This window comes from Balaenoptera acutorostrata, chromosome 15 (genome assembly GCF_949987535.1).
Source record: "Balaenoptera acutorostrata chromosome 15, mBalAcu1.1, whole genome shotgun sequence".
In the NCBI taxonomy this organism is placed as follows: Eukaryota; Metazoa; Chordata; class Mammalia; order Artiodactyla; family Balaenopteridae; genus Balaenoptera; species Balaenoptera acutorostrata.
The window spans coordinates 49,047,120-49,070,508 of NC_080078.1; the positions used below are offsets into that span (position 1 = coordinate 49,047,120).

At 36.8% G+C, this 23,389-nt stretch overlaps 1 protein-coding gene across 8 annotated transcripts in view; it reads left to right on the top strand.

The window, feature by feature from the left end:
* Positions 1 to 23,389, top strand: part of TASP1 (taspase 1) — a 237,763-nt gene that overhangs the window by 61,911 nt on the left and 152,463 nt on the right. For all 8 annotated transcript variants that reach the window (XR_003622916.2, XM_057530053.1, XM_057530052.1 and 5 more), the window contains one exon: positions 13,588 to 13,694. Coding sequence is in view for 7 of the 8 variants with exons in the window: in XM_057530053.1 (XP_057386036.1) it covers positions 13,588 to 13,694 (107 nt within the window). In the remaining variant the exon portion in view is untranslated. The remainder of the gene's footprint in view (positions 1 to 13,587; positions 13,695 to 23,389) is intronic.

A 23,389-nucleotide genomic window follows, 5' to 3' on the forward strand; every position in this document is an offset into this window, starting at 1 on the left:
AGACTGAAAAAACACTTATCATAACTATGACAATGGGATACATGTGCTTAATCTATGAAGAGTTTTGCCAGATTAAAAGTCACACAAATACATGTGATACCCCAATAGAAAAAGGTCAAAAGTCATAAATAGATAATATAACATAACTAATAGGGACATTCAAATTAAGATGAGTACATGTTAAATCTGTTCCCGCTCACTTGGTGAAAGAGTTAAAAAATATTGTATTACTGCTGGTAAGTGTGTGGTAAAATGAACATAATACACTGTAGGTACAAATGTAGATTGGCAGAAATTTTGGAGGACAGCTAAGTAGTATAGATCAAAAGCGTTAAACCCATTCTGCTTCTCGGAACTTGTCATTAGAGATATAGGCATAGATTTATGTAGAAGGGTACTCAGTGAGCATTGTTAAGAATGTAAAAAAAATTCTATTATATATAAAATAAGCTACAAGGATATATTGTACAACACAGGGAATATAGCCAATTTTTATAGTAACTATAAATGGAGTATAACCTTTAAAAAATTGTGAAATCACTATATTGTATACCTGTGACTTATATAATATTGTACATCAACTACTTCAATAAAAAAAGGGAAAAAAAGAAAAACATAAAAAAAGATTATTAAAAAATTTGAAAAAGACTTACGTCCAACACAGAGGAACATGAGTAAACTATCACATGGTCTTATAATGAAATGTTATGAAGTAACTGGAAATTGTTATAAAGACTGATAATGATTAAATCTAATAATGACTTAAAAAAGTGAAAAAAGAGGTTATAAATATGTATATATATGTGTGTTTTATATGTCTATCTTAAAAAAGAAATCATGGCTATGTATTTATGCATAAAAAAATAGTAAAAACATATACTACTTGTTTTTTAAATTTTTATCAAGTAATCTATGAATGTAATTTAAATAATCAAATGAAAAAGTGAGGAATCGTTAGCTCCAAGGAAACCAAGTTGTATAAAAAAGAGATGATTACTTATCATAGCAAGTGTCTAGTAAGGACCAGCTCTTAGTAACATTATATTCAAAATGAATTCCATACTGCTGCAAGTTGTAATATTGAGAGGCTGGAAGGAGGAGAAATGTGTGTGTGCAGGGAGGCAGGGAGTGTGAGAGTCCTGGATCCTCACCCTCGCCGCCACTAATGCTGCCTTAGAGTCTCCCCAGTGGAACTTGCTGTGGAGCTCTTATATCAGGCACACAAATCAGCTCATCTGCCAATTCCATCTTGTTTTTCCTTGGAGGCAGGCCACCTGGCAACCTGAGTCTAGAGTGGGCGCTCAGTAGGCCTGCTGTGCAGCTGTCATCTGGTCTTCACCTCCCCATCACTTTGGAATTCCCTTTTCCTCTTTCCAGTATCAAATTGTCTGTTTCCGAATGTCTTTTTTTTTTTTTTTTCTTGTTTTACTCCCTCATTTGGTATATGTAAGGTGGGAAATCACTTTCGCTTTGGTTTCTGAAGAAATTGCTCTGTCTTCTGATTTCCAGTCTTGCTATTATGCAGTCCGCTGGCACTTTGATTCCCAGTTTTTTGTGGTGTCTTTTGCCTCTTTGGAAGGAAGTTCTTATTTCAGTGGTCTTATTACCTCAATGATAATCTTGGGATGGGTCTTTTTTTACTTATTATACTGGGTACTCTTTTGGACTCTCCATCTGGAAATCCATGTGCTTTGGGGAAATTTTAAAAAATTTGTATAATAATCTCTCGCCCTATCTCTCCTCTGTTATATTTTTCTAATTTCTTTGAATTAGATGTTGGATCTTGCACTCTAATCCCATGTATCATTTTCAAAAGTTACTTTTTCTCCTTTTAAAAATCTGTGTCTTTTGTCCTGCTTTCTGGGAAGTTTCTTCAATTTTATCTTCCAAATCTTCTACTTCTAATGAATTTATAATTTTGGTTTTCATATTTTTAATTTCTAGAGATTCATCTGTGATTAATACTTTTAAAACATGGGGTTTTGTTTCATGAACTCAGTATTTTTACTCTCTGTCTTAGGATATTATGGTTTAAAACTTGTTCTTATCCACTGTTTCTGCTTCCTCTGTCTTACTTTGTGTTCGTTTCAGACCCTAATACATGTTAGCTAATTTCCTCAACTATCTAGTGACCCTCTGCAGTTTTCATATTCATGAGTGAGTTACCTAAAGACCTGTTGGCAGCTTTGTGTGTGAGGGCAGGTCTGTTTGACCTCAAGAGGGGAGGCGTTGATCATTTCTCTACACATTTTTCTTTTGGATTAGACAGAGAAATCTTCCCAACTCTGGCAAGGTAATAGCCAGTATTCTGGTACAGAACAAGGGAAGGGGCTGGAGGTGTCACGGTGCCTTTATCAGACTTTTACGTAAAACTCAGTTTTAGGTAGAGCCCCGTACCTGCTCCCAGATGTGCTTGGTGTCTGCTAATTTGGCGCCCATCTAGTTCAGCCTCTTCACGTTTTCTGCAAGCACAAGGAGGGGATTTGGGCATCTGCATGTTCCTTATTGACATTTTCTGCCCATTCTCCTGTTTCTAGTGTCAACCTGGCTTTCAGAGACACCAGGTGCTTTCTACTTTGAGCTCTCTTGATGTTTCTTTGGCAGGAATTAGTTTACTTTGGCCGAGATTAGTTTGCTTTGTGATGTCTTGGCTAGTGGGCATTGGGGTTCATCTTCCTCTGCTCAATTAGTTACTGTTTGTCCACTTGCTTTCTATGTTCTAAAACTGTTGGTATCTCCCTTCTCATTATAATCACCCCTTGTGTATGTCAGTCTTTTCCCCCACTTAAATTTCTTTTTGGTAAAGTTTTAGTAGGGCATGGAGATGAATTCGTGCATTCAGTCTGCCAATTTTACTTCAGAACATTTATATAAAAATGTGTTAGAAAATAGTACTAGATTTTTTTTCAGGATGGAAAAATTATTTTTGACTATTTTTTATACTTGTAATAAGAAAAACATATTGTGCCATAGATTTTTTTTATGACTTATATAAACCAATCAACAAGAAATGTTCTCTGAATAAAGCGTTTGAAAGTTAAGTGATATATTCTTTTTTTCTTCAAAAAAGAATGGCTCTGACCTATGGGGAATTTAAAAGGAGAAATTATAACTATTATTTAGATTAAAAAAATTTTAAATACCATCTTATACTCAGCCATTTGTTTAATCCTCAATAGAAATAAAATGGTATGTTGGTGCTGGTTAATGATAATGTTTTATACTTGATTACCTTTTGGGGGGCATAATTTGTAGGTTTTTATTCCCCTGCAGCTTTTAGAATGTCTTTCTAAGGTTTATTCTAAGTTTATTACACATTTTCACATGTACTTACATATTTCATTCCTATATGTAGATTTGAATTTCTTTCTGGCATCTTTTCCTTCAGCCTGGAATGCTACAGATTTTCTGGTAATGTGGTAGATGTAGTGGTGAAAACTTTTCTCAGCTTTCATTATCTGAAAAACATCCTTATTTTGCTTTTACTTTGAAAAGACATTTTTGTTGGATATAGACTTCTAGGTTGGCAGGTTTTTTCCTTTTAGCACTTTTTTTCTTTTTTTTTTATTGTGGTAAAATATTCATAACATAAAATTTACCATTTTAACAATTTTTAAGTGTATAATTCAGTGGTACTAAATACATTCATAGTGTTGATTAACCATCGCCACTATCCATTTCCATTTTTTCCTCAACCCAAACAGAAACTCTGTACCCATTAAACAGTGATTACCCATCCCCCTCTTGCCTGTCCCTGGTAACCTTTATTCTGCTTTCTTTGTCTATGAGTTTGCCTGTTCTAGGTCCCTCCTCTAAGTGGAATCACATAATATTTGTCATTTGTGTCTGGATTATTTCACTTAACATGTTTTCATGTATGTTGTAGCATGTATCAGAATTTCCTTCTTATAGCTGAATAATATTCCATTGTATCCTTTTAGCACTTTTAAAGATGTTATTCCATTATATTCTGGATTCCATTGTTTCTGCTAGGAAGTTAGACATGATTATTATTGCTTCCTTGTGTGTAATGTGTCTTCTTTTTTCTCTGACTGTTTTTTAAAAATTGTTCTTTCTATTTGTTTTCACCTAGGTATGATTTCCTTTGTGCTAGTTTTATTGTGCCTGTTGAATCTGAGGGTTCAGTTTTTAATCAAATTAGGAAAACTATTGGACTCTCTGCTTCATGCTCTCCCTCATCTGTTTCTAGGACTTCAATTTCACTTATATTAAAACATTTGATACTGTCATGTGTTCCTGAGGCTCTGATTTTTTTCAGTCTTTGTTCTCTGTGCTTTCTGTAGTAGTCAGGATTCTCCATAGAGACAGAACCAATAAGATACTTATCTATCTATCATCTATCTATCTAAAGAGATATTATAAAGAATTGGCAATCATGGAGGCTGACAAGCAATTATGGAGGCTGACAAGTCCCAAGATATGCAGGGTCAGTCAGCAAGCTGGAGACCAGGAGAGCCAATGGGGTAGTTTCAATCCAAGTTCAAAGGCCTGAAAACTGGGAGGGTCAATTGTATAGTTCCAGTGTGAAGGCTGGCAGGCTTGAGACCCAGGAACAGCTAATGTTTCAGATCAAGTATGAAGGCAGGAAAAAGTTGATGTTCTAGTTGAAAGGCAGTCAGGCAAGAGGAATTTTCTCTGACTCAGGGAGAGTCTGCATTTTTGTTCTATTAAGGCCTTGAGCTGATTGGATGAGGTCCACTTACATAGGGAGGGCAATCTGCTTTACTCCGTCTATCAATTTAAATGTAAATCTCAACCTTATCAAACATACCCTCACAGACACACCTAGAATAAAGCTTGACCAATATCTGGGCACTCTCTGGCCCAGTCAAGTTGTCAAATAAAATTAACCATCACACTTCTATTTGTTTGATTTCTGTTGAATTGGTCTTTGAGTTTATTGATCTTTCCTCCTGCAGTATCTAATTTGATATTAATCTGATGTTATGATTTAAAAAAATATAAAATATTATGTTTTCAGTTTTAAAGTTTCCATTAAAAAAAACAGCCTTCATCTTTGTCTTGAAATTTCCCACGTCTTCACCCATTATATCCATTGTTGGCATATTTATCATTGTTATTTTGAAATCTTTGACTGCTAATTCTAAAATCTAGGTAATCTGTGGGTCAGTTTCTATTGATAGATTTTTTTTTTTTCTTGACCTTGGTCACACTTTCCTGTTTAGTTGCATGTCTCAATTTTTTAAAAAAAAATTACACCTTGAGCATTGTGGATGATACATTTTAGAGACTTTTAGAGACTGTGATTTGTTATCATCCTTTGAATGATGTTGAGTTTGTTCTAACATGTAATTAAATTATTTGCAGTTCACTTTGATATTGTCACAGCCTGGATTTTGGCTTTGTTAAAGTGAGTCTATTTCAGTTTTTTTCTTAATCCCAGAGTTGTCTCTTAGTACTAGTTTGTGGTCTTTATTCCTGAGATATGGCCTTTCTGGGGTTTCAGTGGAAAGTCTCAAACTTTAAATTTTGTCTCTCCTACAGTGGGTATTTACTAAAACATCTGTTCACTTTTCAGCTGTTATTTTCCTCAGTGGACTTTACGGAATCTTGCATCTTGTATGAACAGTTAAGGACTCATTCAGGATTTGAGGGGACTTTTACATAGATTTTTGGGCTTCCCTTTTTGTGGATTTCTCCTTTGCAGGATTCTTCCCTTACTTTCCAGTGGCTTCAGTAGCCCCAGACTCCTTCATCTCAGGCCAATAAGACTGTAGTTTTCTACGTGAGCTCTATTTTCTGTGTATCTCACAGAGTGGGGAGTGCCTCATGGGGAAAGCTGTTGGAATTTGGATCTCACCCAGTGTGTTCCTTTCCTTGCAGTGGTTGAATCCTCTCCTATTTCTGCCAGCTTTTGGTCACTTGCCTTCAAATAGGCTTTTTTTTGTTTGTTTGTTTAAAAATTCTGCCCAGAGTTTGTAATTATTATTGGTCTGTAGGTTAGTCTCATATAAGCTATTCTTTCATTACCAGGAGCTGGAACTGATGTTTTGTAAATGTGTACTATTAACAAATATAATAATAAAAATAATATAAATTAATAAATGTATCTAACCATTGTATTTATTACTTTTTAATTGTGTGGTAGAGGAATAAGTTATCTTCTTTTTTTTTTAATAAATTTATTTATTTATTTATTTTTGGCTGCGTTTGGTCTTCGTTGCTGCGTGTGGGCTTTCTCACTAGTTGCGGCGAGCGGGGGCTACTCTTTGTTGCGGTGCGTGGGCTTCTCATTGCGGTGGCTTCTCTTGTTGCGGAACATGGGCTCTAGGCGCGCGGGCTTCAGTAGTGGTGGCACGCGGGCTCAGTAGTTGTGGCGCACGGGCTTAGTTACTCCACGGCATGTGGGATCTTCCCGGACCAGGGCTCGAACCCGTGTCCCCTGCATTGGCAGGCGGATTCTTAACCACTGCGCCACCAGGAAAGTCCAAGTTATCTTCTTAAATATTGAAGCATTCTACATAAACCTGGTCTTCCTTTTTACTTCCATTCCCAATCCCAGACTCCTGCTCAGTCTGATAACCACAGTTACTTGTTTTGATTTGCTTCTCTCTGTTCCAACAGAAATGTTGGAATATATAGTATTCCAACATATATAGTTGGAAAAGAATACATAGTATTTTTTTTTTTTTAGAATTTCACTTTTATTTATTTATTTATTTATTTATTTTTGGCTATGTTGGGTCTTCGTTTCTGTGCGAGGGCCTTCTCTAGTTGCGGCAAGCGGGGGCCACTCTTCTTTGCGGTGTGTGGGCCTCTCACTATCGCGGCCTCTCTTGTTGTGGAGCACAGGCTCCAGATGCACAGGCTCAGTAGTTGTGGCTTACGGGCCCGGTTGCTCTGCGGCATGTGGGATCCTCCCAAACCAGGGCCCGAACCCGCGTCCCCTGCATTGGCAGGCGGATTCTCAACTACTGCACCACCAGGGAAGCCCCAATATTCTTTTTTTTTTTTTTTTTAATTTATTTATTTATTGATTTATTTTTTGGCTGCATTGGGTCTTTGTTGCTGTGTGCGGGCTTTCTCTAGTTGCATTGAGCGGGGGCTACTCTTTGTTGCGGTGCGCTGGCTTCTCATTGCAGTGGCTTCTCTTGTTGTGGAGCAGAGGCTCTAGGCGTGCGGGCTTCAGTAGTTGTGGCATGTGTGCTCAGTAGTTGTGGCCCGCAGGCTCTAGAGCGCAGGTTCAGTAGTTGTGGCACACGGGCTTAGTTGCTCCGCGGCACGTGGGATCTTCCCGGACCAGGGCTCGAACCCGTGTCCCCTGCATTGGCAGGCGGATTCTTAACCACTGCACCACCAGGGAAGTCCCACCAGTATTCTTTTTTAAGTAGATAAATGGTATCATACTGTAGTATCTTTAGTAAGTTTGTAGATAAGTAGTATTATAACATGGCTTTTAAAAATATTTTTTGTAATGCAGCAAGATGTATTTTGAAATCTGTCCATGTTGATATATATAGATGAATTAATTTTTAAACTGTTGAATAGCACTTTACCATATTTATTTAGCTGTTTCTTTATTGATAGGCATTCAGGTTGATTCTAGATTTTGCCATTAACATTGATAATTCCATGAATATTCTTGTACACATCACTTAATATATACGTGCTCTATTGGGGTAGATAGTTGGAAGTAGAATTGCTGACTCATAGAGGATGTGCATTTACTGTTTTGCTGGCTATTGCCATATTCCTAAGAGGTTTGCTGTCTACTTTTGAGAAGTCTGGCTTTGTATAGTTGGTGCCATTGATGACCACATAGTAGCTCAGAGCACAGACTTTAGAGGCCTTTATGTGACCAGGGGCAAGTTACCTCCAAGACACTTTTCTCATGGAGACGTGATTCCTTGAGGTAATGTATCAAGAATTCTTACTCCAAGTTTTGGTGTATAGAAACACTCAGACGTTGACTATTAATATCATTCTCACTGTTATTAATATGTTGGATGTGAAACTGATCTTGGTGATGTGATTTCACCAGAATTTAATAGGCTTAGCTCTTTAGCACTGACTAATAAGATGATTTTAGTGATTGATCGTATCTGGAGTTAGGTGTAACCAGTAGAGCAGTGGTTTTCTACTTTGGCTGCACATCAGAGTCACTGGGGAGCTTTGAAAAATTCAGAAGCCCTGGCTGCACTCAAAATCAATGAAAACAGCAACTCTGTAGATGGGACCCAGGCATCTGTAGTTTTTAAAGTTTTGTAGGTAATTTCAATGCGCATTCAGTTTTCAGAATGTCTGAGATAGAATGTGTACATTCTTTTGAATTCTTCCAGAAAAATTCATTAAAGTTGAAATTGAAAGTAATTTTGTTTTCCTTTGGTAAAGGACAACCTTAAATAGTTTGTGCTACAAAGTTGCTACCATCTATTCCTTAATTTTCAGCTGTTTTATGCTTTGATTAGACCTGGGATACATCTTTAAATTAAGTAAAGAGTAGATTAAGAACGTTATTCTATTCTTTCAATTTATGGGCATGATTCCACCACAAGGAATCCTGTTTTCTTGTTTTCTATTGGCTAGATTGTGTTCTTACAGTTTTTCTGCCTTTGTGTAAGGTACTTTGAAAGACAACATGATATTAAACATACTTTGTAATTGTAGAGTTTTATCATAACTGGTATATGATATATCAACACTTAATTTCATATGGCTAGTTAATATGGCCAGTTATGCTGTTTCAATTTTTTTATTTTGAAGTATTTATAAATTCACATGCAATCCTAAGAAATACAACAGAGAGATGCTATGTGCCCTTTGCCCAGTTTCCACCAATGGGAACATCTTGCCAAACTACAGTACAATATCACATTCAGGATAGTATTGACAGTCAAGATACACAACACTTTTATCACCACAGGGATCTCTCATGTTGCCCTTTTATAGTCTCACCCACTCACCTCCAACCTTCACCCCTTCCTTGACACCTGGCAGTTACTAATCTATTCTCCGTCTGTATAATTTTGTCATTTCAAAAATGTTATATAAATGGTATCATATAAGATATGAGTTTTTGGGAATTGGCTTTTTATCACTTAGTATAATTCTCTTGAGATTCATCCAGGTGGTGGTTCTTATCAATAGCTTGTACCATCTTATTGCTAAACAGTGGATGTACCACTGTTTGTTTAATCATTTATCCATTGAAAGGCATCTGGGTTATTTCCAGTTTGGGGCTATAATAAATAATGCTGCTATAAATAAATATTCATGTGCATTTAAAAAAATTTCGGTAAAATACACAATGTAAAATTTACCATCTTAAACATTTTTAATGGTACATTTCAGTAGCTTTAAGTATATTTACATTGTATAAGTATGACTACCATCCATCTGCAAAATCCTTTTCATCTTGAGAAACTGAAACTCTGTACTCATTAAACACTAACTCCTTGTTTCCTTCCGCCTGGACCTTGGCAACCACCATTCTTAGTTCTGTCCCTATGAATTTGACTACTCTGGGTACCTCTTATAAGTGGAATCATACATTTTTTTTTTCTTTCGTGACAGGCCTATTTCACTTAGCATGATGTCCTCAAGGTTCATCCATGTTGTAGCATGCGTCAGAATTTCTTTTTAAGGCTGAATAATATTCCATTGTATGTATATACCACATTTTGTTTATCATTTATACATTGAATGGGTTGAAGCAACTTGAGTTCCAACTTTTGGCTATTACACATAATGCTGCTATGAACACAGGTGTACAAATATCTGTTTCAATTCTTTTGGGTACCCAGAAGTGAAATTGCTGGATTATATGGTAATTATGTTTTTAATTTTTTGAAGAACCACTGTACTCCTTTCCATTGCAGCTACACCATTTTAAATTCCCAGTAATAGTGCACAAAGGTTCCAATTTCTCCACACCCTCATCAACACTTGTTATTTTGTTTTTTGTTTGTTTGTTTGGTAATAGCCATCCTAATGGGTATGAGGTAGTATCTTGTGATCTCAGTTTTCATTTACCTAATGATTATGCTGTTGAGTATCTTTTCATGTGCGTTTTGGCCATTTGTATATCTCCTTAAATGTCTGTCTCCAAAAGGGAGACAAGGACTAGCCTTTTAAATTCCCTGGAGGTCACTTCAGCTGGAGGGAGAGGCATTGCAACAATGGCTGTCTGCCTCTGAGTCTGTACCTCTGTGACCAGAACCAGCAATCAGAGCACAGATTCTGGTATTTGGAGGAGAGGGTCTTTATTACCCACCCTGACTCTCACAAGCTATGTGCAAGCTGCTTTAGGAGTGTATGCCCAGCTGCCTGCCACAGGGTTGGGGATGGAGTGTGGGGAGGCTACTGTGCGAAGAGCTGAAGTTGACCCAGATTAACCACAGTTTACAATGAAACTTTCCCCTGGAAACCTTCCTCTTTAATAGACTCCAGAGTTGTATAATACTTACATTAGACAGATTCTAGCAGGCCAGTTGCTGTCTAGGTGGGGAGACAGATTCCTGGTGCTTCTTACTCTGCCATCTTCCCTCTAGCTCCAACTTATTAATTTTATATCAGACTATTCTGATTCAAGGTTATTAATCCTATTTGTAAGTATTTGCATATACTTTAAAATTTAAAAAGATGCCATTTATCATTTACCTTTGCATATGATGTCTTTTGCCTTGTAGACATTTTAAATTTTATGTGGTTTTATCAATGAACCATCCTTTTGATGGATTCTGGCTTTGATAACATTCAATGTAAAATATTCTACTTTAATGTTAAAACGAGTAAAAATAAAAAATAAAGTCTCTCTCAAAAAAGACTGATATAAAAAGACTGGTATTTATGCCTACTGTGTGATGGCTTAATCTTTTTGGATTTCTTTTTTTAGATTTTATATGTTTAAATCATTAATACTTATAAGGTTTCAGTTTTGTGTGTAGCGTGTGGTAGGAATTTAATTTGTGTTTTTTTCCCCAAATAGGTAATGTATTGTGCCAAGAAAGTTTACTGAATAACATATAGATTTCCCACTGGTATGAAAAAGCAGTGTTATTCTCAAATTCTATTAGGATATACATGAGTTTGTTTCTAAACTTGTTGGTCAGTTCCATTACTTCTTTTTTGTCCATTACTACACTATTGTTCTTTGACTTGGTCTTGAGGGCAACTCTGGTTCCTTTTCCACCTGATTTTCCTAACATATTTGTTTTTCCTTATTTAAAATTTTCTTGATTAATCTTAAAGGTAATATGTTAGAGTATCTTTGTTATTTTCCCACTGTTATTTTGATTAATTTACATCAATGTGGGGAAAATTAATATGCACTTAAAAACACTGTGACACTTTAATTATTGTTTTACTGCAGTCAATTTTCATTTAGATTTGCCTGCACATATATTCTTTTCTTTGCACTTAATTCTGCACCCCTCTCCCCTACCTTTTTTTTTTCTTTTTTGTCTTTGAGCTTTCACTTTGTATTATTTTGCCTGTTACTGAAGAACACCCTTTAATATTTTCATTAGTACAGGTCTTGCTGGTGATGAGTTTGCTCATGAGTTTGTTCACCTGAAACTATTTTTATTTCACCTTCATTTTTGAAGGTTAATTTTACTGGATATACTGTTCTGGGTGAGCAGATATTTCCTTTCAGTGCATTGAAGATAACCACCTTGCCTAAATGCACTTGGGATTGGGGTAGAGGGTAGGGGTGGACTTGCTTGGTTCTAGCTCACCCTTCCTGTGGGGATGTTGGCCCTTTCAATCCCTAGCTTGCTGTGGGAAGTGTCTCCTATGAAACTCCCGCCTTTAATGGGCTCTGGGTTTGACTTATGCCTCTCCTTGATGCCACGGAATCAAATTCAAGTGCGCAAGTGTTGGCAAATGCTCACAGTGCAATAATAATAGCTTTAGTCTTTAGTTTACCCTCAGAAAAGCTCGATACTTTTTATAAGGTTTTTAATGCTTTTAAGGTGGTATTTTTCATATTTTATCCAATATTTTTGATAATTGGTGGGAGAATTGCTCTTAAGAATTTAGTCTGCCATTATCAGAAAACTTTGGTAATCTTTTCAGTGTTATATTCCAGTTTGTAATTTCTCTTGTCAGCTGAATCTAATTGTTTAAATCTGTATATCAAGTCTTAAAATTCCAGTTATTGTATTTTTTATTTTTAGAAGTTCTGTTTGGTTCTTCTTCAAGTCTGCCTGGGAATGTTATCATCTTTTCTTCCTTAGTTATATTTTCAATATCTTTTTTTTATGTCTGTGAGCATAAACATGTTTTATATTCTATATATGATTATACTAGTATCTGACGTCTTTGCCGGTTGGATTATACTTTCTGATGTTTGGCTGACTTTTATTTTTTCATTCTTGGTGATTTATTTCTCATTCCTTTTATGAACTGTTTTTTTAACTATGGGCTCATATTAATTGGAACATGGGAATTCTTTGAGGTCTGGGTGAGTTAAGGTGGGTTTTTCCAGGGAGTATTTGCATTTGCATTTAATGGGTTTTTGAAGCATTGCCTCACCAAGATCATTTTTGGTTTTTTGTGTTTTTCAGGCCACATAGGTAATACAAATTCTCCTAATTCTGCCTGAACTTTTAAATATTTTTTTATACTTTAATGTTATATAGATATGTATTTTGTTCTTATAATTCTAATTGTTCTTCAAGAGCAGCCCCCGCCCCATCCCACCTGTGCGCGCATGCGCACACACATGTGCGTACACACACCCACACACACCCCGACAAAACAGAGCTCCCCTTCCCAAACCAGCCAAGTGTAACAGGACTTTTCTTCTCTTACGTTTATAGCCAAGGCTGTGACTTACAAGTTTCCTGATTCTTTGCATATTACGGCATTTTCTAGTTTTCCCTTTCATTGGGCATATTACCCTTTGGAGTTCCCCCCCCCCCCCTTTTTTTTTTTTTCTTTAGTTTTAATTTATTTATTTATGGCTGTGTTGGGTGGGTCTTCGTTTCTGTGCGAGGGCTTTCTCCAGCTGCGGCAAGCGGGGGCCACTCCTCATCGCAGTGCGCAGGCCTCTCACTATCGCGGCCTCTCCTGTTGCGGAGCACAGGCTCCAGACGCGCAGGCTCAGTAATTGTGGCTCACGGGCCCAGTTGCTCCGCGGCACGTGGGATCCCCCCAGACCAGGGCTCGAACCCGTGTCCCCTGCATTGGCAGGCAGACTCTCAACCACTGCGCCACCAGGGAAGCCCCGAGTTCCCCCTTTTTATGTGGATGATCTCCAATACGTTTTCTCCTGCTGCATTGTCCCAAGTCTCAGCTCTTGTCTCTTATGCACAGAGACCTTCAAAACCAGAGCTGGCCATGGCATGCATTAGCAGACACTCCTGGAGAGCATCTACCTTCAGAGCTCACTTGTCTCTCTGGATTTGACCTTTTTCTTAATTTTTTTACTTTAGGTTATTTTTCTTATTCCCTCGCACCTCAGTGTACACTGAAAAGACTTTATAAAATCCTTTATCCAACATTCTCAAGGATTTTGTCCTGAGAAGGCTCTTCAGGATATCTCATCTGCCCCATTGCCCTAATATTTTTCAAATGTTATTTTTAATGTTTCTTTTATAGGATTCAGTTTAGCTGCATTTAAAAGAAACAAGAGGAAACTAGAGCTGGCAGAAAGGGTGGAAACAGATTTCATTCAACTAAAGAAAAGAAGACAATCAAGTGAAAAGGTCAGGAGGTGTTTGAAATATTAATAATTAATGTATCATAATGATATATTTAGTCTGCATTTAGATATATAAGCCTCAGAATAGTACAACCCAGTAGAAATATAATGCATGCCACATATGTACTTTTTAAGTTTTCCAGTAGCTGCATTTAAAAAAATTAAAAGAAACAGGTGAAATTAATTTTAAGACTTATTTTGTTTAAACCAGTGAATCTAAAATATCACTTCAAAAATGTGATGAATGAAAAAATATTACTAGTGAGCTAGTCTATTTTTTTTTTTGTATTAAGTCTTCCAAAAGCAGTGTGTATTTTACACTTACAGCACGTCTCAATTATGACATTAAATTTTCATTGGAAATATGGTCTGTATCTATATACCATAAAGTTAACAGTTGAAAAAGTAGGTTTACATAACAAGTTACATAACAAACATACTTAAGACTTCCCAGAAATTGAATTGAAACTCTGTTTTAAAATTAAAGTTTATTAAAATGTAATAACATTAAAAATTTAGCTTCTCATCTGTCCTCACCACAGTTTAAGTGCTCAGTAGCTCCATGTGGCTCGTGGCTGCTGTTTTGGTCCTTGCAACTCTGGATGAACATGGCTGTTTAGGGGATAGAGTGTTATAAGGAAATGTATATATTGGATTCATGTAGGTTTTTTGGTACATTCTAGTTACATGTCTCTGTTTCTTGTTCTTACATTTTCTTTGTTTGCATTTCATGCATTTGTGTGCCATCATGAGTCTGCGTGTGGCATTTCTTAGGTGTTTTGGGCGATAGAAAAATTAAAAACCATAACATTCATGCTCAAACTATGGCTTAGAGGTCCGTTAGCACACAGTTCATGATGGAGTTCTCATGTCACATCGTCATTTGATATAACTTGGCATCTCGTTAATATTCTTCATTGATTAGTCCTATAATTGCTTATGTACTGGCTAATGCTTTCCGTCATAGCTATATATGGTTTATTCACCTATGAATGCATACTAAATCTTCTCTCACGGTGATAGATATTTTTCCAGTATGTTGCCACATGGGACAATTAATCAAACATTTTGGTCCAAACCTTTTTATTTTTCTGCCAGAGAAGAGTAGAAATTTAGGGGGAAAATGAACAAATGAGTAGGTAGACCTTGGTGAAAGTGGCTAGTAGTGTGGTTCTGTTTCTTCGGTTTTTGCATCCCATGTGATGTCTGAGTAAGCAAATTTAGGACTTCTGTTCTTTTAAAAAACTGATAAAATTTGCATACAGTGAGCAATTTAATCATTTTTATAAATATATATATATACCCATGTAACCCATTTACCTATCAAGATGTAGAACATATCTGGTTCTTTTGTACTTCCTTTCAGCCATTCTCTACCCTTTATAGGTAACCACTGCTCTGAGTTTTATCACCATAGATGTTTTTTGTTGCTCTTGAACTTTATATAATTGGATTCATACAGAATGTACTCTTTTCTATTTGGTTTCTTTCACAAAATATTTTTGAGACAGTGTGTCACAGGTTTATTCTTTTTTATTACTGAATAATATTCCCATTTACTGTAAGTTGTTTATCCATTCTCCTATTGATGGACATTTGGTTCATTTCCAGGTTTGTACTTTATGAATAAAGCTGCTATGAACATTCTTAGACAGGTCTTTTTTTCAGGGACATCAGTTTAGGGTTTTTATGCATAGAAATATCAGTTGACCTCATAGAGAATATCTTCAGCTGGTCTTATTCAGAAGATTCATTTTTTTATTCAGAAAATATTTATTAAGCAGCTACTCTCGGTGCTGAGCTGGGTAGTAAGAAAACAGTGGTGAACAGGATAGAGGTAATTCCTGCTCTAATGAAATTTTACATTTTAGTGTCTAGAGACAGAAACATATAAACGTACAATCAAGTAAGATAATTACCATGTTTGATAACTGATATAAAGGAAAAAAAAGCACAAGATGATATGATACAAAGTAACTTGGATATGAGAGATGGAGGGGAGACTCAAAAGAGGACTCCTTTAGTTAGGATGATCAACAGAGACCTCTCTGAGGGTGTAACATTTGAGGCGACATCTGAAAAATATGAAGTGAGTTTTATGAGAAGTCGGTGGAATAGTGTTCCAGGAAAAATGAACTGCATGTGCAGTGGCCCTGGTGGGGACTTGGCATATCAGAGGAATGGAGAAGAAGGGCATTGTGCCTAAAGCAGGGTGGGCAAGAGGAGGATGGTATGATCTGAAGCTGGAGAGGAAGGTAGATGCCGGCTCCTTGAGGAGTTTCCACTTTTGTTTCATGAATAATGAGTTATTGTAAAAGCAGAGAAGCAACACTGCCTTATTCACATTTTACAGAGTTCTTTCTGGCTGCTACATGGAGAACAGGGGGAGGCAAAAACAGAAGTGAGGAGATTAGTTACAAAGTTATTACAGTTGGGAGATGGTGCCACATGGACTGTGGATGTTAGGGAGGGAGATGGAGAGAAGTGAATACATCCAGGATATATTATAAGGGCTCCTAGAAAGACAGGAATTACTGACGCCTTACAGAGAGGGGATTTAAAAGTTTTAGTTTAGTCATAGTGTATTGCCATTTACTAAGGTGGGGCAGGGAGCCGGAGAAAGTATGGCTTCAAGGTGATGGAGGTGGGAAGTGGAAATCAAGAACTTTCTTAGTCCATGTTCCCTTAATGAACTCAGATTAACCAGTGCTTTTCATTTTCACGATAAAACATACTATCTGATGCCAAGGCACCCTAAACACTCAAAGGTAATAGACCACTTTTAGTGTGCTATGTTCCTCTACTCCTTTCAGTTGAATTTTGTGCCACCAAGAGCTTCATTATGCTCATTGTTTTTTTATCATTTTATCCTTTATCATAATTCATCGTCTCTCATAAAGTGATGAATATTGAGCTTAAAAAGAGAGTTGTCTGCTTGCAAACTGAGAGAGTTGTTTGTTTGAAAACTAACTTGAAAAAGCAGAGTGGGTCTATAAAAAGTTGCTGTAGAGTTAAGTATGGGCAAACCAGCTGTAAAAGATTGAGAAAAATCGTAAAAATCTAGAAGCTTTGTGCATTCAGATTGTATTGTGTTGTTAGTGTATTTATATTCTTGTTCTACTTTTAGATAAAATAAAACTTGAAATCATAGGACAGTCCAGGGTGTTATAGGAAGATGATATGGAACATTTGTATGTGGGCTCACATTCAGAGAAAGTCTTACATGAAAAGATTGGCTAGCGAATGAATGAATTGGTTTTGTGTTTTAAATAAAAAGGAAATATTTACAGTATGTGTCCTTCTTTATGATTCTGTCCTTCACCCAGAGAATATTCAATTTTTGAAAAATTTAAACAACCACTCATCAACCTGGTAAAGAGGATTTACAATAAAAAGCTGGATGTGGCAGCAGGAAAGATGAACTGTGGAGTTGGTTATATGAATCTGAAGCTTAGGGGTAGGTCAGGAGGGAGATTCCCATTTGGCAATCATTGGCATCAAAAGGAATATGAATCCACGTGGCCAGGTGAGCTCACTTAGTAGTAGTGAGTGAAGATAGAGGTCTGAAAACTGAACCCTGGGCCAGGCCAACATGTCTACGTTGGGAGGAGGAGAAACCAGCAAAAGAGAAAGATGGAGCAGCCAGTGGGGCAGAGGGGCCACCAGGAGAGTGTCTGGGAAGCAGAGAGGAGCGTTCAAAGTCAGGCATCACCTGGGTCAAGTGCTGCTGACAAAACAGGTAGGAGGACAGAGGACTGGCCACTGGACTCGGCACCTGGAGACTTTGGACCTGGATGAGGACAGTTTCCACGACGTGGTGGATTGTAGAGCAGGTGGAGTGGGTCCGTCAGGGAGAACAGGGTGGAGGTAATTCTTTTGAGAAGTTTTGCTGTGGAGTGGGGAGGGAGAGGTGGGGAGATGGGGTCAAGACACCGTACCACTGTCAGTTACCTTCTGTGAATTCACTGAGTAATTTCACCTAGGAAGGCTCAGTTTCCTTATCTTTAACTGAAAATAGTGATATTCTGCTCCCATAGCAGGGCTGCTAGGAGGAACAGATGTGTTAATGGATGTTCAAGTGTTTGGTGACTGTCACTGACTGAGACACCATCGTTTTTGCCTTTGCCATTGTTTGCCTTCATCTCAGCCAAAAAAGAAGGGAAACTGCTACTCTGGGTGCTACTCTGGGTGGAATCTTGTAATGGAGAAAGGGTGGGTGGTAATGGAGGTCACTAGTAGTGGGTGGAGAGGTGGAATTCAGGCATGATTCAAATGGAGTATTTTAGACCCCTGAAATGACAGGAAAATATTTTTAATATTCAGAATATATGAACTTTAATGTGTACAAAGCACTGTGTTTGACTAGGACCCAGCTTCTGCCTTTAGGGAAGGATGCGGGCCACAGGCTTTGTTGTGCAGATGTTTGCTGTATAACCTTGGCAAAGGTAATAAAAATGCTCCGAGAAAGAAAAGACCACCAGATAAGGAGCCAATGGCGCAGAAAATTATAATTTTTGAGAGGAAGTGTAGCAGTTTTTTGGAGATGTGACAGGAAAGGACAAATAGCTGTTTTCTAAATCAACCTGTATTTAGTTTATTTCTGCCTGTCCCGTGTGTATAGTTTCAGCACAGTGCTGGTTAGCCAGCATTGACTACAGCCTGGAACTACTGTGTGTTGTGTGGCTACATCAGAGAAGCTGTGAGTTGGGTATATAAATATAATAAAAAGAAGAGAGTTTTTGGTAACTTTCCTAATGTTCACTTTTTTGTTACTCAGTGCTGAAGGAGATAAATATTGTCTTGAAAGGAGTATACAGTAGAATAAATTTTTTTTTTTTAAATAATGAAGCTGCTTTTCTGTCTTTTTTTTTTTTAAATTTAGGGAAGCCTCTTATATTTATTTATTTATTTATTTTTATATTTATTTTTGGCTGTGTTGGGTCTTCGCCTCTGTGCGAGGGCTTCCTCCAGTTGCGGCAAGCGGGGGCCACTCTTCATCGCGGTGCGCGGGCCTCTCACTATCGCGGCCTCTCTTGTTGCGGAGCACAGGCTCCAGACGCGCAGGCTCAGCAATTGTGGCTCACGGGCCTAGCCGCTCTGCGGCATGTGGGATCCTCCCAGACCAGGGCTCGAACCCGTGTCCCCTGCATTAGCAGGCAGACCCCCAACCACTGCGCCACCAGGGAAGCCCGAATAAATATTTTAAAGCCTGAAAATAAAGTAAATAAATTTAGCAATTTTTGTTGCATTGATATTGCTCGTTTTTCTTAAAAAAGTAATTGATTGTCCAGACATTATCACAATACTAATAGAAATCAGAATTAAAGCAAGAAGAATATTTAATCAGCTTGCTACCTCAGTTAGAGTATTTCTGTTTTCCTTCGTCTTTGACCATTTACATTTGACTTAGTTTAAAATAAGAATGGTTAATTAATGGAATGCTTTTGGCTGCAAACAACAGAAAACCTGATGGCGACTTAGGAAACGCATATTTGTCCCCCTGCTCCCTGTCCCTTTGCCTCATAATAAAAAATTCTGGAGGTGGGTGTTTGCAAGCATTCATTAGCTCGGGTTTCCAATGGTGCTGGAGCCAACATATCTGGGATTTCTCTTGGGCCTTTTCTCTCATGCCTTTTGTCTTATGGATGGAATATGGCTCCTATAATTTTAGGTGTCACATCTGCATTCAAGGTGAGAAGAAGGTGAGACCATGGAGGGTGTGGGCGGGGAGACTAGTGTCAGATGTGTCTGTCACTTTTTTATCTGGGATGCAAAAGTTTTCCAGAATCTCTCTCAATAGATTTCTCTTTAGTTGTTTTTTTGGGAGGCAGTGGACAAGGGGCACAGTTTGGTCACATGGCTATTCCCAGTTGCAAAGGAGCCTAGGAAATTAAGTGGATTTTCCTCATTACTGTCTCATAGCTCATGGCTTGCTGCTAGACACATTGTCTTCTCCCCAAAAATTAGTTGTTTTGTTGTCAAAGGAAGGGGAGGAGAGTGGTTATTAAGGAGGTAATCTACAGTGTGTAGCGTAAATGGAGAACTTTTTTTTATCGTCTTCTTCTGCACAATTAATATGTCCGTTGTTGCTACAAACCAGTAGTGGGTTAAGCAGCTAATCTCCCCATAAATCAAATAAAACACATTTTATCCTCACTTTCAGAATACATGGGTTTTAAGATACAATATTAAAAAATAAGGAATAAATTCTGAGTAACTGTCTATTCTTAATAATTGACATCTCTGTTTCATCCATGCTTTTTTGGTGTGACTTGGAGGGAAGACATACTGGAGAAGGAAAAGATTATTATTTACCTGTAGTGCTGTGTAATATAAAAGTAGTAGTTGTTTATGCCCTGTTCCACTCCCCTATCTGGGTAGACCCAACTGTTCTGGATTTTTCTTTACTTCTTTCTTTCCCTTGCTGTGTATAGATAGTACACACTTTGCATGGTAGTGCTGGACCATAAAAATGACTGTGCAAACCGGAACTGTGCAAAGGGATCTTAATGGCAAAAAAGTACACTTTTTCCATGACCTTTAAACATTTTTGTCAAAACATTAGAAACTCTTTTACTGGTGGTTATAAATGTGTAGAGAAACAAACAAAAAAGTAATTAAAATGAATATTTATTTAGTACACTAATTTAAAGCATCAGAATTAAAGTAGATTTTTTCTAAAAAACCCTTTATCAATAGTAGTTTGAACAGTGCTTGCTTTCCTGTCATGTAAGTTATGATATGGAGTGAGCATCTGTTTATGTCATGGTGAATCGTCAAACTCTTTTTAATTTTGCATCAGCTTTCAACATTTTATCCTTTGCTCTTTCCATGTTGTACGGTATCTCTCAGCTTTCCTTTTATGTCAGCTTTTTTGCCAGTGTCACTTCTTCTGGGGCATCTTCATCCTTTTTGTCACAACTACATTCCTTATTTATGTTGACAGGTTTGTCTTCACTAAGTTCCTCTGACTGCAGATCTTGAGTCTCTTGAACGGTGGCAGTGTTGAAAATTCCCACAGTCAATTATTTCTTCCATAACGTCACTTATTTTTTACTAGAATTGCACTTCCAACATTATCACTTTTTGTTTCTTTGCTTCACTTTCATCTTAGTTGGCTAGTGCCCTATTTTGATTATCGATATTTGTAAAATGTCATGTGGATTTATCACTGGGAGACAAGGAGGTAACACAACTACACACTTAGCTGTCTGTGCACAGTGACCCATCCGTGACAGACGTTGAGTGAAACGACATGATCGGTCACTGATCATGATGGGCATCTAACGTTTACATAGTTTACATAGTGATCTTTGAACTAAAGACCTAGTAGTGAAGTTTATACTTTATGCAATTACTCACAGTTACTATACCATGTAATTGAAGTTTGGATCAGGCTGTTGAGTGACTGGTATTATTTAACTGAGCTGTGGTAACTGACGTTTGTCTGTGTCAGAGCTAGGCAAATCGAGAACTGTGTTTGTGAAAAGGAATGGTGCGGTTCAGCATGCTCCTCTGTCCTTTGTAGTTCCCACACGTGGGCATCTGCATTCTCCCCTGACAGGATTGCCACGGACTCTCATTGTTGTTAGAATATTTATCAATAATTCTTGTGGTGTACGTGATGAAATGCTGACACGTTTTAAGTTTATCTTTTGTTTTGATACAAAAAGTAAAAGGTAGTTGTGTTAGTATTAAGCATTTTTGAAAAAGAAAACTTTCTTTTGGAATGAAGTGCTAATAAACTCATCGGCCAATTGAGGTTCTTAGCTCGTGCTACAGAACTGACTGAATTGTTACATAACCTTGTTATATAACAGAAAGAGTTGCTACAAAGAGGAGATACTTTGGGAAAACAAACAGACCCAATGCACAGGATAATCTAGATTTCATAAATACCAGTTTCAAACAGCTAGCCCTGGATATTACTAGAAGGGACTCTTTTATTCTTAGAGTATTAAAAGAGGTTGGGGGTATTGTTTGATCTCGGCATTTTTGATGTTTCAAGCCTTTTTTTTCCTTTTCATTTTTCACAAGCATATTGTCGAAATAGTTTCCATGTCTTTTTCTTTAATAACAGAGTTTACAGTTGGATGTACATGAAATTCTTTGCCTTCTCCCACCACTTTTATGAAGTAATTTAAGTTTTCAATTAATTTCATTGGTTTTTAGGTAAAGCAGTACTTGTATAGGGTGGTGAAATGAAAGATAATTAGACTTTTCCATTGTGTGAATCTTTCATTCTTCAATTTCTAATGAACAAGTTTCGAAAATCTTGCAATGCTTTATACAGTGTTGTGTGTTGAAAACCACTCTAAAGAGATTCTACAACTTTTAATTTTGTGTTCTTTAGCCACCACATAGGGACATCAAATTGGCCACATGTTTCAGAAAGAAAATGTTGGGCCTTGCGTTGTGTGCTTCACATAAATGTATTCTATTCTTTTGAAGTATATTGTGGGTAACATTTTTCCCTTTTATCCACCATCTTGAAATTATTATATAAACGCTTAACTGTATCATACTAAATCACTGTTATTTTTTGGGTGAGAGGTAGGTTAAGATCAAAGGAAATAAATGCACAAAAAACAACATGTTTTCATCAGATTGTTCTATTTGTACTTGTGTATATTTTGTGTATTATATGTGCAGAGGAAGGAGTAATTAGTCTTTTATAGACATTTTCTTGATCTGGAGTCTTTCCGTGTTTCTCAAAAAGATGGTTAAAGCATAGATATATGAGTAAACAGAAGTAAGAAACTTCTTTGCCTTCTCTTTTACATAAAGAAATATACTTTATATATTTGTGGATATTTTCTTTTTAATAAAACTGTAAATTCATCCTGTGGAGTGATTATCTTCCATTTGAAATTATTTCTTTGAATTGTAAGTAATATATTAAAAATTATATTTTCCTGTCCTAAGACTATCTTGATTACTGATTAAGCCTATAAGACTTAACATGTAAATCAGTAGGTCAGTAACTTAAATACTTATATTACTAGATTACCACCACCTCATGCATTTATGTAGGTTATACAGTCTGATGACCATTATTCCTTTGCAATATAATTTGATGGGGTTTGTTTATTTGTTTATTTATTTATTTATCCATTTTCTTAAATCACTTTTTATTTTAATTAATTAATTAAAGTGAAAGCAAGTTTATTTAGAGAGATACACGTTCGATAGGCAGAAGGCAGACTCTTTTTAAACCTCTTTTTCAACTTGGAAGTTGGTCTTTTTTTTTTTTTGATTTGAATTTTATTTAATTTATTTTTTTTATACAGCAGGTTCTTATTAGTTATCTATTTTATACATATTTGTGTATATATGTCAATCCCAATCTCCCAATTCATTCCCCCGCCACCATGGGGTTTCTTTAAATGTCTATGTTTTGCAGCACTTTATGTCAATTCATCAGTTATCCAAATCCAGAACTTTCAACCCCTGATAGCTGGACAGTTGCAGTATTTTTTTTTTTTTCTTCTGTTTCAGAAAAAGTTTCTAAGTTCTCATATAAAGATTCAATAGCTAGTAGGTTGGATTTCTTCCCGAGTCTTCCTTAAACCCGTACGAAGCTATGCCTTAAATTTATACTGAGTTTTAAAGTTATAAGTGAGATAAGAGTGAGGCAAGAAATCTGTTAACAGACCTTAACTGCTGTTTTTATTTTGTAAGGGAAGTAACCTGTGGTTT